Source organism: Prunus mume, linkage group LG5 (genome assembly GCF_029339155.1).
Source record: "Prunus mume cultivar Tortuosa linkage group LG5, ASM2933915v1, whole genome shotgun sequence".
NCBI classification, from domain to species: domain Eukaryota; kingdom Viridiplantae; phylum Streptophyta; class Magnoliopsida; order Rosales; family Rosaceae; genus Prunus; species Prunus mume.
Window position 1 is genome coordinate 9,411,225 of NC_142702.1, and position 13,271 is coordinate 9,424,495.

Genomic DNA, 13,271 nt, shown 5'->3' on the forward strand with positions numbered 1-13,271 from the left:
AATGCCGTGTTTATATATAATTCCATGACGATATTATCTTCAATGTCGGTTTTTTCATATAGCGTCGTGGTTAATTATGTTTATATGACCTCACTTTATTGTTAACAGACGTCTATGTTTACTTTTAAATAAGTAATATTATAAGTTACCATGTCATTTTTTATATTACACCGACGTGGTTTTCAAACACCTCGTTGACTTAATTTTAATAACCAACGTTGTTTGTATGTTTAATACGTCCTACTTTTTTACAGAACCGAAGTTGATTCGTTATGAAACGACGTTATTTTAAATGTAACCGACGTGGGGATGAAATTTTTTGTATAAATTGAGTTTTTTTCCATGATTTCTTTCAGTTTCAGTTTTCAATTAGGGTTCCAATTTCTTCTTGCCCTCTGTCTCACCTCTTAGGAGGCAATTGTTTTGGATGTTGATGTGTGTGTATTTGTGTCACAAATACACATACATCATCAATCTCTAAAATATTGTCTCTCTGAATGCAAATCTGTGACTGCCGTCGTCAAATTTTAGAGGCAATTGCTTGGATGTTGATGTGTGTGTGCGTTTGTGTAGATACACAAACGCACACACATCATCAACTTCCAAAAAATTGCCTTTCTAAATGCAAATCTGTGGCTGTCGTCGTCAAATTTTAGAGGCAAATTTTTGGATATTGATGTGTATGTGCCTTTGTGTGTCTCAAAGACACGAAGACACATACATCATCAACCTCTAAAATATTGCCTTTTTGTGGTCCGATTATGATGAGGAACAGAGTTCCATCTGGTAAGATTTCGTAACACTTGAGATCTCAGATCTAATTATGTCTGCTGTTTTCTATATAAACCGTCGTGGTTATTCTCAATTCTTGACATTAAGTTGATCCACAGACGTAGGATGACAAAATTCAAGAATAAATAAATAAATAAAATTACAATTAAGACGACGATTTACATATAAGGTTGGATGTATAAAGTTAATAAATACAACGGTAATTTTAACTTCATGACGTATATCTTGGATCTCAGAAAAATCTATTCTGTCGACGGTTTTCTATATAAACCATCGTGGTTATTCTCAATCCTTGTCATTAAGTTGGTCTACCGTCGTAGGATACCAAAATCCAAGAAATAAATAGTAAAAAATAATGTAATTAAGACGACCGTTTAGGTATAAGGGTAGACGTATAAAGTGAATAAATACGACGGTAATTTTAACTTCACGACGTAGTAAATTTTATTACACGGCGTTAATTGAACAAAGCAACGTGGTTAGAGTTAAAGATACCATACCGTTGTAATATGGAACATGAAATAAGTCGATAAAATTATATTTTACGTCATTGTACATGTATTTAAGGCGGTAGTATTTTGTAATATACCGCCGTGGATTCTTTTGAAATTATGCGACGCCGGATACGAAAACTTGGTCGTGGTTATTTCGGAGAAAAGACGGCGGCTGTTTCTTTAAATCATCGTCTTTACTTTCTACATCGGTGGATTCATACCTTCTGCTGTTGTTTGTTTGCTTTGAGTTTACTATATAGAAAACCTTTTTCAATAAGACGTCGCTTTTTAAAATAGGTGTGTCGTGTTTTAAAAACAACCATTGGATTCCCCATTTTTTAGGTGTTTAAGTTATTCTTACACGGCAGTTTTATAAAACCATTGTCTTTTAAAAAACAACGACGGCTTTCCGTTAAACTGTCGTTTTTTTTTTGTCGTCTTTTTTACTTTTTGTAGTAGTGAAAGTAACACTTCACCCAAAACACCGTTACTTCTCAATTTGGTGTGCCACAACTCACAGTTGACTCATATTTTTTCAATCCCGAACATAAAGTTCACTATGTTTTCTAGGGTTACGAATTTATGAAACATGTGGATCTTGATTGCAAGAGTGAAATTACAGAGCCTATGAATGTTGTGAACTACATGGTCATGAACCAATTGAATGACTCTGTTTGTACTTGAAGTGGGCTTTGTGGGTTTTCAATCGTGGATACCAACAACACTGCAGATTCCTGAACCCAAATGCACGAAAGGTGTGCTTGTTTCTTTGTCTTATTTTGTTGCCATTATTGCTAGGTCAGAGTCCATTGGTTTTGTTCATAAGATTAATAGGTTTTAATCTTTGAAGAATTGGGTTTGGGGGCTTAATGCTTCTAGTGTTGTGCAAGAGTCCATAGCGCAACATGCACTCCAACTATTTGCTAAAATGTGGAGCTCAGTTGGGTTATGCAATGGGGCTGTAATGTAATTCTTGATTTTGATCTTGGCTACCACATGGGCATTCGAGACAAAGGTAGTGGTGAGTTTCTCAAGAGTTGCTTCATTGGAGGACTACTGACATGCTTAGTCATTGCTTTGACACCAAAACATGCCAAATTTTAGTCTTTTTTGCAGTTGTGTTGAGTAGTCTAGCTTATCTATTAGATAACTTGTCCCTTGTTTTGTAATAAATAGATGCAAGACCAAATTTCTGAATTTTTCATGTATCTCATGGTGCCAAATTTTATTTCATGGTCCAAATTTAATTTAATTTAATTTTTCCAACAATTGGATGTTTGAAGAATGTATGCATTATTTTTGTCATCTCTTGGAACGAAAAACATATTATATTATTCGTTTAAGTGTAAAGTTCTATTTTATGAGACTTGAGATGTTTATGTGTACTTGCAGTCTTGAGAGATTTTCCCTTGTTTGGAGGTCAAAACAACTTGGGTAGGCAGCCATGCATAATTTCAGAGTTTAAGCTGATGGTGTAATCATAGTTGGTTAGCTTAGCTGCTTGCTTCAGTGTAAAGGCCATTTTTTGTTGGATGCTGGAAGTGCCTCTTATAATTGGCTAAGCAGCAGGATGTGGTGTCTATGTCTACATGAGTTTGTTGATTTTGATTGTTTGGTCTCTTACAATCCGGATTCAGGTATTTTGATTGTTTGGTATCCTGACTGAAGATCAAAGCTATAAGAAGTAAAGTTTTATCTTGTTATGTTCAGTATTCAATTACTTTCCATGGACGGTCATCATTGGCTAGGTTATTTCTAATTTATATTGTTAGCTTTGCCTGATGAAATGTAATCACATACTTAAGAAAGATTTTTATTTTATTTTATTTTATTTTAACTTTGGTAGGTGGCTTTTTGTGATTGAAGAAGACATCAAGGGCTTACATTGCTTGCACTTATATTTTGTCAATGAATGAAACTTTTGGATCATGACTTCTGAAGAGAACTAGCAAAATACTAGATTTATGCTAGTTACAATTTGGCCCAAGAATTAGTAGTTTGTATGGACAAATGAGAGTAAATTTATGTATTCCACTTGAAATGAAATTTTCGTTCATGGGTATTGATTTTTATTATTTATTCTTGAATGGGTGTTGAAATTTACATATAGTGGCATTCATAAATTGCTATGAGTGGGCTTGATGGCATTTTTGGAATGCTCTCTTTGTTGATTTGTTATGACTTTTTGGAGAAATTCTGACTTTGACATCTACTTGTAAATTTGGTATCTAGAAAATATGTTCATAGTTTTAAGATCTTATTAAATTACATTTAATTATCTAAAAATCTTTAAATTTAAATATTTAAATAATTATTTTTTAGTCTGACACAACACCAAACATAAGTCTTCACTATTTTTACAATCCAGCTTCTTAGTCTGACGCAACACCAAACATAGGTCAATACTAATCCAGCTTAGGCCAATCCAAACTAATCCAAGATAGTCTCAGGATTTAGTCCAGCCCATAACAGTCCGATGTACCAAACGACCCTTAACTGTTTTAAACTCATGGCCAATAAAGATTATCAAACATTTGCAATACAAAAGCTTAGTGCTTGATCTAATGGGAGAATGTTATATTCATATTTAGATCGGTGCACTAGATACTAAGTTATATCCCAAAACCTTGTGAAATAAGGAAAGTTTTGAAGCCAATTAAAGGAGTCCTATTTATTTCCTTTTGCGTGAACCGTTGCTTGATGGGCTTAGAGTGTTAGTCAAGTTGGCCCTTGGTGATGAGTAGAGATGACTTGACCTAGCCCTATATAAGCTTAAGACTCTGCTCTTGCCAGACACATTCTCTAAACCTAATCTCATCATAAAGAGAGAGCTGAAATAGTTTATGAGAGAGAGCAGAAGTCTTGAGTCGTTCGTGTCTTTTGCCAGAGTTGTTGTTGCTGCGATTGTGTGAAAACCTGAAATGCAGTCGCACTGCCCTATCACTTTGCATCCCCCATACCATGAACATATAAAAAACAATAAAAGAAGGAAATCTAAAAATTCAAACTTTTATAAATACCCAGAATGTCGTTCTCTCCTCTGATATGTTCTCACTGAGTTTTCACAGAAATCTCCACTGAAAGCAAGCAGAAAAGTTCCTCATCAGCTAGTGAAGAGAACTAAAACGAAAGAAGATGGACTGTTAGGACTTGCTTATGTCTATCTACGTAATCACAGAATGGTAATACTTAGAAAAATAAGCGTTTTTCAATGCTAACAGAAAATAGAAAAAACGAAGAGAAAATGAACTACAAATAGAGAGAGTAATTTTTCTTCAGGAAGATCAAACAATACATGTTTAGAGAGTAAGATCATCTGAATACTAGTTTTCTTACTATAACTAAGATGAAGCTAAACCCATCACCACTAGAGCATGTAACAAATTACTTCCATAAGAATGAAGCCAAACATACTTGCTCGACAAAATTAATTTGCTTCAGCAGAAATGAAGCACCTATGATACGTTTTTAAGAGAAATCAATGCTTCAATTTTGGAAAAGAAAACAGTTCAATTTGAAAGCTTTATATAAGAAAGAAAAAGGAAAGATATAATTCTACAGGAACATTTACTTCACCAGTAGCCCGTATTATCATACATATCCTCAATCTAGAAAATTTCTATGTTTGACAAATTTTCAAGGAAGCTACTTGAATAGAACACTTAGATTTGATAAGTCTTATATTCATTTCCACTAAGGATATAAATTAAGAGGGCTTACCGTATTTAGTTATTGAAATTTGAAAATGCTAGCCCCCTAACCTCGGTAGAGCTATTATGCTCTGTTAGACAGGGATTTCAACTCTGTTATCCTAAGGCTCCAATTGGACGGAGTAATTTGAAGAAAGGATTCGGATTTGACAAAAAGGCTAAATACAAAAACTAGAAAAGATTGAATAAATTTGATATAACTAGATGTGATGCTTTCAAAATAAAATTGAAATAACTACATGCAAGGAAGCAATTGTTAGTCTTAAAAAAACATTTTAACCTTATATTGGATGGGTCCTAAAAGTCTATAAATTGTCGATTTCATTTGGAATCACTCCATCCAAAAATCCTAATTGAAACCTAAGCGGGCCCCACACCTAAACCCCCCTCCCCACCCCACACGCTTGTTTATGGGCAACAATCAATTAACAAAAGTATTCTTCAAACTATTGTGCATAAAAAATTACCAGAAAAGGAATTCCTCATAATTCAATTGCATAAATGTAGGAGTTTCAAGAAGAGACTTTTGGGATTGATTAACGTAGTACCTGAACAAGCAGTAAAAGAAGAGACTTTTGAGCAAGAAGAGCAGCCTCCACCTATTAAAGATTCAAGCAAACAGCACATAATGCCCTTAAAATCATCAGCACTGTGGCAGAAACTCTGGATAGATAGTCTTAGTTTGAGACCTCATTGAATGATTGAACCAAGCACAAAATAATTTAGACTTTCTTGAATCTTTTGCTGATTGGTTCATCGTCGTCATCAGAGCTATCACTTCCTGGTTCATTGTCGTCATCAGAGCTACCTGTTGAGAGTTAAGCTACTTACTGAGCTTAATACAAACTGCAGATGACAATCCTGCAGATTAGTGCTGAGAAGATTGAAGAAATGAAGAACCTTCCTTTCTAGGAAGTAGCCGGTATCTGCTCTATTCTAATTTGGGATAATTCCTACAGCTGTCTTTTTTGTCTTTTTCTAAGCTGTACTGTGATAACAGATTCTAGCCTAGGTGTAAGAATCGTAGCCTCCAATCATTATGAATGGTAGGAGATGAGTCCTTGTATCCTAAAATTTAGGATCCTGGTTTTGGCAGCATATGTCATGTATTTGAGCATGCTTTGCTCAGTCTTGAATAGAGAAGAATACTGAACATTCATATACTCTCTGGTTTTTTCCTTTCCTCCTCTGCATAAACGTTTTTATACCAAAATCAACACTACCACTTCATGGATCATGGTTGTCATCACAGCTATCGCTTCCTGGTTTATCGGCCTCATCAGCGTGCTCACTTCCTGCATACCTTTTGTCATCATACCACTTCCACAGTCCACTACCAACTGGGCCTGCCTCTGGCAACAAACTGAAAATTTTTGTCTCGGCAAAACGAAAAAATCTTTTTCGGCAGAATTTTTGTCGCCAGAACTGGTTTCTCTTGGGGATTTTCAGTATTCCGCTGAATTCTTCCAAATCTCTCTTGTACACCAAACGTGCCCCACATTCCTTTATATTCGAGCTTGTTTTGAGCATGTTGCTCCCCATTTTGTTAAACAAAGATTCAAGTCGAACATAATGCGCTTCGAATGAAAACCGATGACTGCTTGAGGCATTCCAGAGGCTACGATGACTGCGAGGCAAATAGAAAACCCAAAGGTGTTGTGACCTAAGATACCCCACTCTGAAAATCTCAGACTCAATCGGAAAACATTTAATTTGGAAATAATCATATCCAACAAGGGCGGCTGGATTTTCCAAGTACTCAGAATCTTCAAAAACAACACATAAAGCAATCCCAAGCCAGTCGCTGCTACATGATGATTGTGGAGGTGAAGGTACAGGCAGCTCCACAGTTATTGAATCTCCCATACTTCGATTACTGAACCACTCTGGAATTTCACTTCCAGGCCATACAATACACTTACCATCACTTCTTGGACGGATTATCTGTACCCAAAGAATTACCATATTATATTTATTTTTTATAGAAAATGAAAATCATGATATGTATTCATTCAACGAGAGAGAGAGAGAGAGAGTACCTCAGAGTTAAGGGCCAATCTCATTATCATTGCAAATATTCTATTAATCCAGCCTTCTTCTTCAACCAATCTCAAGCAATTTAGACAATTGAAAATAAAATCATACATATTGGCTCCCCTCAAATTTGATGGATCTGACAACCTCTTCAAGGAAGTACAATCATTTACATTTACGTATAAGAATTCGCTTGACGGGAGATCTGGCACTTGCTGAAGCCTTTCGCACAAACTCAAATCAAGATAACAAAGCTTAGAAAGGAATCTAATGCTCGCGGGAAGGCTAACGAAGTTGTTTCCACTAAGTATTAAATGTTCTAAAGAATAAAAGCAGCAGCCAATATAATCAGGAATGACTCCTTCACCAATATTACAATCACTTAGTTCTAAACTTGTCAAAGAGCATAAACGATTTAGAGAAGACAACACCAAACCCAAAGGGTCAGGTGCAGGGTCAGGGTGACTCTTTCTAATTCTAAACCACGCACTGCCATCCTTTGAAGTTGATGATCGAAGAAGGGATAGATATTTGGTATTTTTCATAACAACAAGCAGCTCTCTCATAGCACTTTCACTTAATTCAAGCTCCTCTAAACACTCCAACACCCCTGGCAGTTTCACAAGTTTTGAGGATCTTTGCATATAAAGTATTTGACCAGAGAGACCTTCGGGACTTTGGGGATTTTTGTATAAGGGCCCCCCAGAGTATAATATAGCGAGGCCAACCAGACCTTCAATTGATGAAGGAATTTTCTCAACAGCAGTACCTTTTAAAATGAGCTTGAACAAATTTTTCATATGTCCCTCAAATTCTGGAAGCCTTTTCACTTTTGAGCAGCCCCAAAGACTGAAATATTCAAGAGAATCCATTTCCACTTTACTTGGGAGACTCTTGATACTTTTACAGTCACTAAGGTCCAAACGTTTCAACCTTTTGAGAACTGCAATAGACGTGTGGACCTCAATTAAATTCGTACAAATTTTCAGCTTCAATTCCTCAAGATTAGGAACGAGTGTGAAATCTGGCGTACTGGTCAATTTATCAGAGTAACTAAGATCAATGTATTTCAACTTTGGGAAGTCCTGTACAGTACATAAAAGTTGTAACATGATTAGTATAATAAAAACCTTACAAACTAAACCAGTTACAATTATATTCAAAATACTTTAAAAAAAGAATTATAAAATGCTATATTTCCATAATCTTACCTTTGCTCCATCCCAAAGCTGGAAAAGTTTGCTATGACGCATCTCTAGTTTAACAAGGAAGCGTGGGTGAAATTTTGTTGTGAGTGATTTGGGAAGATACCAGCTCCAACGAATAATTCTTAACGAATTTGGAAGAACTTTGGGGCCTGAAGAAAAGATTACATTGTCAAATTCAAGATGCCTCAATTCGCGCATCTTAGAGAAGGCTTTATTACAATTCCAGTGCACCACTTCTAATTTCGGCAAACGTAAGACTATGGCTTCAATTGCGGATGTTCCCTGTAATTAAGAAAAACGGAAAAATTAATTGCACATTCAAGTTTATAATGTCGTTTTAAAATAAATGACATATATTATCTTCTAAACTTAGTATTTTAACATACGTTCCTACCGTATTGTTCATGAATACAGGAGAAATGTTGTTGGGATGCCACAAACAACTGCGTTTACCAGGCTCATCGACAGACTCTTGACGAACAATTTCCCATGCCATTTCTTGTATCAAATCATGCATCTCAACAACGTTGCTACGAAAGTGGAGTTTCTGAATAGTTATGAGAGATTTGTCAATAAGAATATCCATCCCAATAAGACTAGAAATGTCCCAGATACTGTCTAGTATTTCAATTACTTTCTCTTTAGCCTTCCCTTTATGGAAACATGCAACATGGAGAAAAATTTTCTTCTCCATCTCTTCTAGTCCATCATAACTTACTTTGAGTGAATGAAAAACTGTTGGATCAGGAATTTTCTCTAGATTATGCAGCACACTATTCCATGCATCTTGATCTCTTGAATACAAAAAAGACCCCAAAGTTTTAAGAGCTAATGGAAGGCCTTTGGCACAATGTAGGACACGCTGAGACAGTTTTAGAAAACCTTCGGCAGGCTGTTTTTTCTTAAAGGCGTGTCGACTAAAGAGCTTAAGAGCTTGTCCATTGTTTAAAACCTCAACCTTATGTCGTATCGCTATATCATGCTGAACTAGTAGACGTTCATTTCTAGTTGTGATGATAATTCTACTCCCTACACCAAACCAAGTTTTCTCTCCAACCAGTTTTTCTAGCTGATTTAATTGATCCACATCGTCAAGGATGAGAAGAACCTTTTTATTCCATAAACATTTCTTAGTGAACAATATTCCCGACTCTTCATCCCAAACTTGGATAATATTTTCTACCTTCAAGATTGGGAAAAGAAGTTGTCTTTGTAGAGCAACTAGTGTACCATGTTTTGCAGAAACCTCACTCACATCAGATAGAAACGAACTAAGTTCAAAATGATGGGAAATTCTCTCAAAAACTAGCTTAGCAAGGGTTGTTTTGCCTACCCCGCCCATCCCCCATATCCCTATAAAGCGAACGTCATTTTCTTCAGGAGCTAATTGCAAATGTAGTTGTTTAAGTGCAAAATCAATTCCGACTAAATTTTCTGGAGAACCTGACAACATGAATGTTGGATGCACTTTCCTCCACACACATTTGACAATATCTTTGATAAGCTCTGCTTCCGACCTATAAGGAAGAAATAAAATAACCATTAATCCATAAATACAACATCCAAGGCTGTTGCATTAAAGCAAGAACTAATCCAAGTAGGATTCTTGTTAAGACACAAGAAATTAGTTGTTCATGCATGCATTCTTACTTATAATTCTTTGAATCTAAGCCAGAGAGATTGGCAACTTTTCTTAAAGCAGCTCTCCACCGCTTCACCTTCTCTGCTTCTTCAGTAAACCTTTCTTCATGCTTAGTGAATGCTTCCGCAAATCTCCCCTTTTGGTTTTGTACATCGGAAGGATCCACGTCATAAAAGATTGGCAGAATTCTCTTGGTGTCTTCCATGCATTCAAGAATCTTTGAGAGCTCATCCAAGCACCAAGTGGAAGAAGCGTAATTTGGGGAGAGAACAATGATGGCAAGATGTGATTCTTCGATTGCCGTCAACAGCTCCGGAGAAATAGTTGCTCCTATTTCAAGGTCTTGGTCGTCCTTGAAAGTTTTAATTGTTTGCCGGTACCGCAGTTCGTTGTCTAAATGAGACATAAAACCCCTGCGAGTGTCTGCACCCCTGAAACTCTGAAAAACATCATGTTTCCATCGAGGAGGAGCCGATTCAGCCGAAAGAGATGCAGAGGCTCTTTGGGTGCTCAAGGCCATTGGAAAAGACGGTTCCTCAAAATCTGGCTTTGAACACACTCGGTAGAAACATAGAAGAAGAAGATGGTATAGTGTGATAAAATATGAGAAATTTGAGTGTATGAGAGAATGAGAGAATGAGTTTTCTGGTTTTCAACTTCTCCATTCACCTTAGCAGATTTATACAAGGAGGAACCGTATCCTCCAAGCCATTAATTACACAACTTTTCCTCCCAACCTAAGAAGGTCGGCCATAACTTGCAGCAGCAACCTCCACAAGTCCAACACACAAACGAATATTTCTTGTGTTCACACCTCCAAGTCCAACATTTATTGCTTTCACACGACCTAACAGCCTCCACAAGTCTGCAGCAGCCTCCACAAGTCAAGTATGACCCCGATGTCATTAAATGCTTTCACACCTCTAGCTAACATGGTGTTGAGGCCCAAAAAATCCAGGGTTTGGCCCAAATAAATTTCCGGCTCAGTGTTACATCTCATTAAGAAAAAACCTGGTTTGGAGAACGCGAAATTCGTCATGCACGCTTGCACGAGCCACGACCACGTGCCATGCCAATTTGCCAAATAAATATGCAATCTGTCACACTAAGAATTGAAATGAGCCTATAAAAGGCACTGACTCTACAAGCCCATACTAATTATCCCATCAAGCATCATATCCCTTTTCAAAGACGAAAAAATTCAAGCACGTCAATCGATATGCAATGCCAAGTGAAAAATCATTATTTTTACACCTAGCCACGCTACAAACTTAAGTGGGCTCAATCCATGCAAATGCTCGGGGCTTGCTGAGTGGGTTGTGGTATGGATGGTAACAAGCATTCATGAGGCCCATTGATGAGCCGAGAAATGGAAGTTTTGGGTTGCTTGAGAGCCCAAAAACTTGAGCCCATTTCTTGAGCCCAAATATGTGTGTAAGCATAAGGAGAGAAATAGGAAGCCCATTACTTTAGAAAATTGGCATATCACCCTAATAAAAATGGTCCGTCACTTTAGGAGGTTGGCCCATTCCTATAGTACACTAACCCATCACCTTAGGAAGGGCCAAATGGCCAATAAAATATTTGAAAGTCTCCAGCACATGGCTGGAGACAAAACAACAACAGAAGCCAAAAGCCACTCACGAAGGTGGACTGCTAGCAGTCTCCAGCACATGGCCAAGAAACAAACCCAAGGCAAACCACTTGAAGAACCAAAGGATATTAGCGTGCGCAGCACCCTTCAGACCAACGTTGCTCTTGCCATGAATAGGGGAGGAAAGAAAGAGATATGGTAACCAAAGATAGGAGATTGCCACTAGAACATCTGCAGGAAGGCTATAGAGCCTCCAAAAATCTTGTCTTTGAGTATTTGGACGGAGGAAAATTTCACAAAAGATGTTGAATCGAAGGAAGAGAAGAGAAATGAAGGAGAAGACTTAGCAAAATTGAAGAGAACCAACTAGGGTTTCTTGGGAAGGAGGAGCTTCCAGTGGCTATAAAAGGGGGTACCTCCTACCCATTAAACACAACCATACCCACTACTTCACCACTAGCTACAACATACATCCAGAGAGCAAGCATCATCTCTCATCCTTGAAACCCTGCAATTTCGAGCCCTATTTCTCCATCTCCTCCCATTTTCTCTTATGATATTCCAGAGCTTGACAAAACTTTCGTCAAGCTGCCGGAAATTACTCAACACAGCCATTGTTCTTCCCCCACCTCTCTCTCTTCAACGAACCCTCTTAAAATTCATTCTCCTCTACTTTGAAACCCCTGTTTCTCCTAGGAACTCACAACCCTCTCTCTCTCTTTAATGCTAAACTCATGACTGCTTTGCTTCCTCTCTCTCTTTAATGCTAAATTCATTCTCCTCTTTTTAAAATGTTTATTTTAGCACAAATTCATAAATACTTCGTCAAAAACACAATACAGATAATGAAAGTAGTGTAAGGGACATAGGAAAGGAAATAATGGAAGAGAGAGAGAAAGACAAAGAGAGATGGAAAACTACGTGTTCAATTGGAATCAAAGTCAATAAGAATGTATAACTATCATCACCATAGCACAAGCCATTAAGAGCATTTCCACCCATGGTGCCATGGCAAAGGGCAAGGGCAAGTAAGGGTAGGCACTATTCACATGAATAGTTGTGTTTCCACCCATTGTCAAGGGCAACCCAAGGGAAACCACTATTTAAATGGGATTAATTTTATGGGAGATTCACTATTATACCCAATATAGGAGCCCAAATTATAAAAATATCCTATATAAAATGGACTTTATAAACACACTCAAAGCCCATCTACATAACAAAAAGGCTTTTAACTTCTATTAAATTACAAAACTGTCATTGAAACGACCTGACCCAAATTCCACTTTGGAATCCGGGTTGAATCTCAAAATCGACACCTAGTGCCTGTGGGTCGTAAATGACCAAAATGCCCGGCGATAACACAAACTCTAGGGCCCTATCTCGTGGTGTGCTCGTAATCGTAGGCTGCCTACATACCCTTTCGAGGGATCAAGCCACACGTAGTTCTTTCCTCTGTTCGGACCTATAATGGTTTGTTTCTATTGTAAACCCCACTCTAGGGCTGACATTTCTGAGTATCCGGGACTCCGTTTTACGATCCGTCAAATACTATACGATCCTGGAATTACCTAGATCAACATACTTGAAAATAACTACGATCAAACGGTTCAAACATAGTGAACTCGGAAATCGCACAGTAGGCGAGATCCGTTTGGGGTTCAAACGATATCCGAATTAAGATCCGCGAAATCCTACGCGCTCGTGAGGACTAGGAGATCATTCTAGGACTGACTGTGGTCCCCATCTTACTGCCCACGCGCCGCCACACGCGGGCAGCGCGTGGTGCATAAAGTG

At 37.6% G+C, this 13,271-nt stretch overlaps 1 protein-coding gene across 4 annotated transcripts; it reads right to left on the reverse strand.

The window, feature by feature from the left end:
* Window positions 1-3,622: 3,622 nt before the first annotated feature.
* Window positions 3,623-12,782, reverse strand: LOC103331016 (TMV resistance protein N-like). 4 transcript variants are annotated; one of them, XM_008233624.3, is made up of 7 exons: window positions 9,889-12,782; window positions 8,633-9,755; window positions 8,242-8,520; window positions 7,036-8,115; window positions 5,545-6,940; window positions 4,307-4,363; window positions 3,623-4,202 (listed from the first exon to the last, which is right to left on the reverse strand). In XM_008233624.3, exons 1-5 carry the CDS (start codon window positions 10,398-10,400, stop codon window positions 6,224-6,226), a joined length of 3,711 nt encoding a protein of 1,236 aa, XP_008231846.2. In that variant the 5' UTR covers window positions 10,401-12,782; the 3' UTR covers window positions 3,623-4,202; window positions 4,307-4,363; window positions 5,545-6,223. The 4 variants fall into 4 exon arrangements, with proteins under 4 accessions (XP_008231846.2, XP_016650064.2, XP_008231845.2 ...); XM_016794578.2 differs by having other exon boundaries at window positions 3,623-4,218; XM_008233623.3 differs by having other exon boundaries at window positions 4,307-4,406.
* Between the last annotated feature and the right edge of the window lie 489 nt (window positions 12,783-13,271).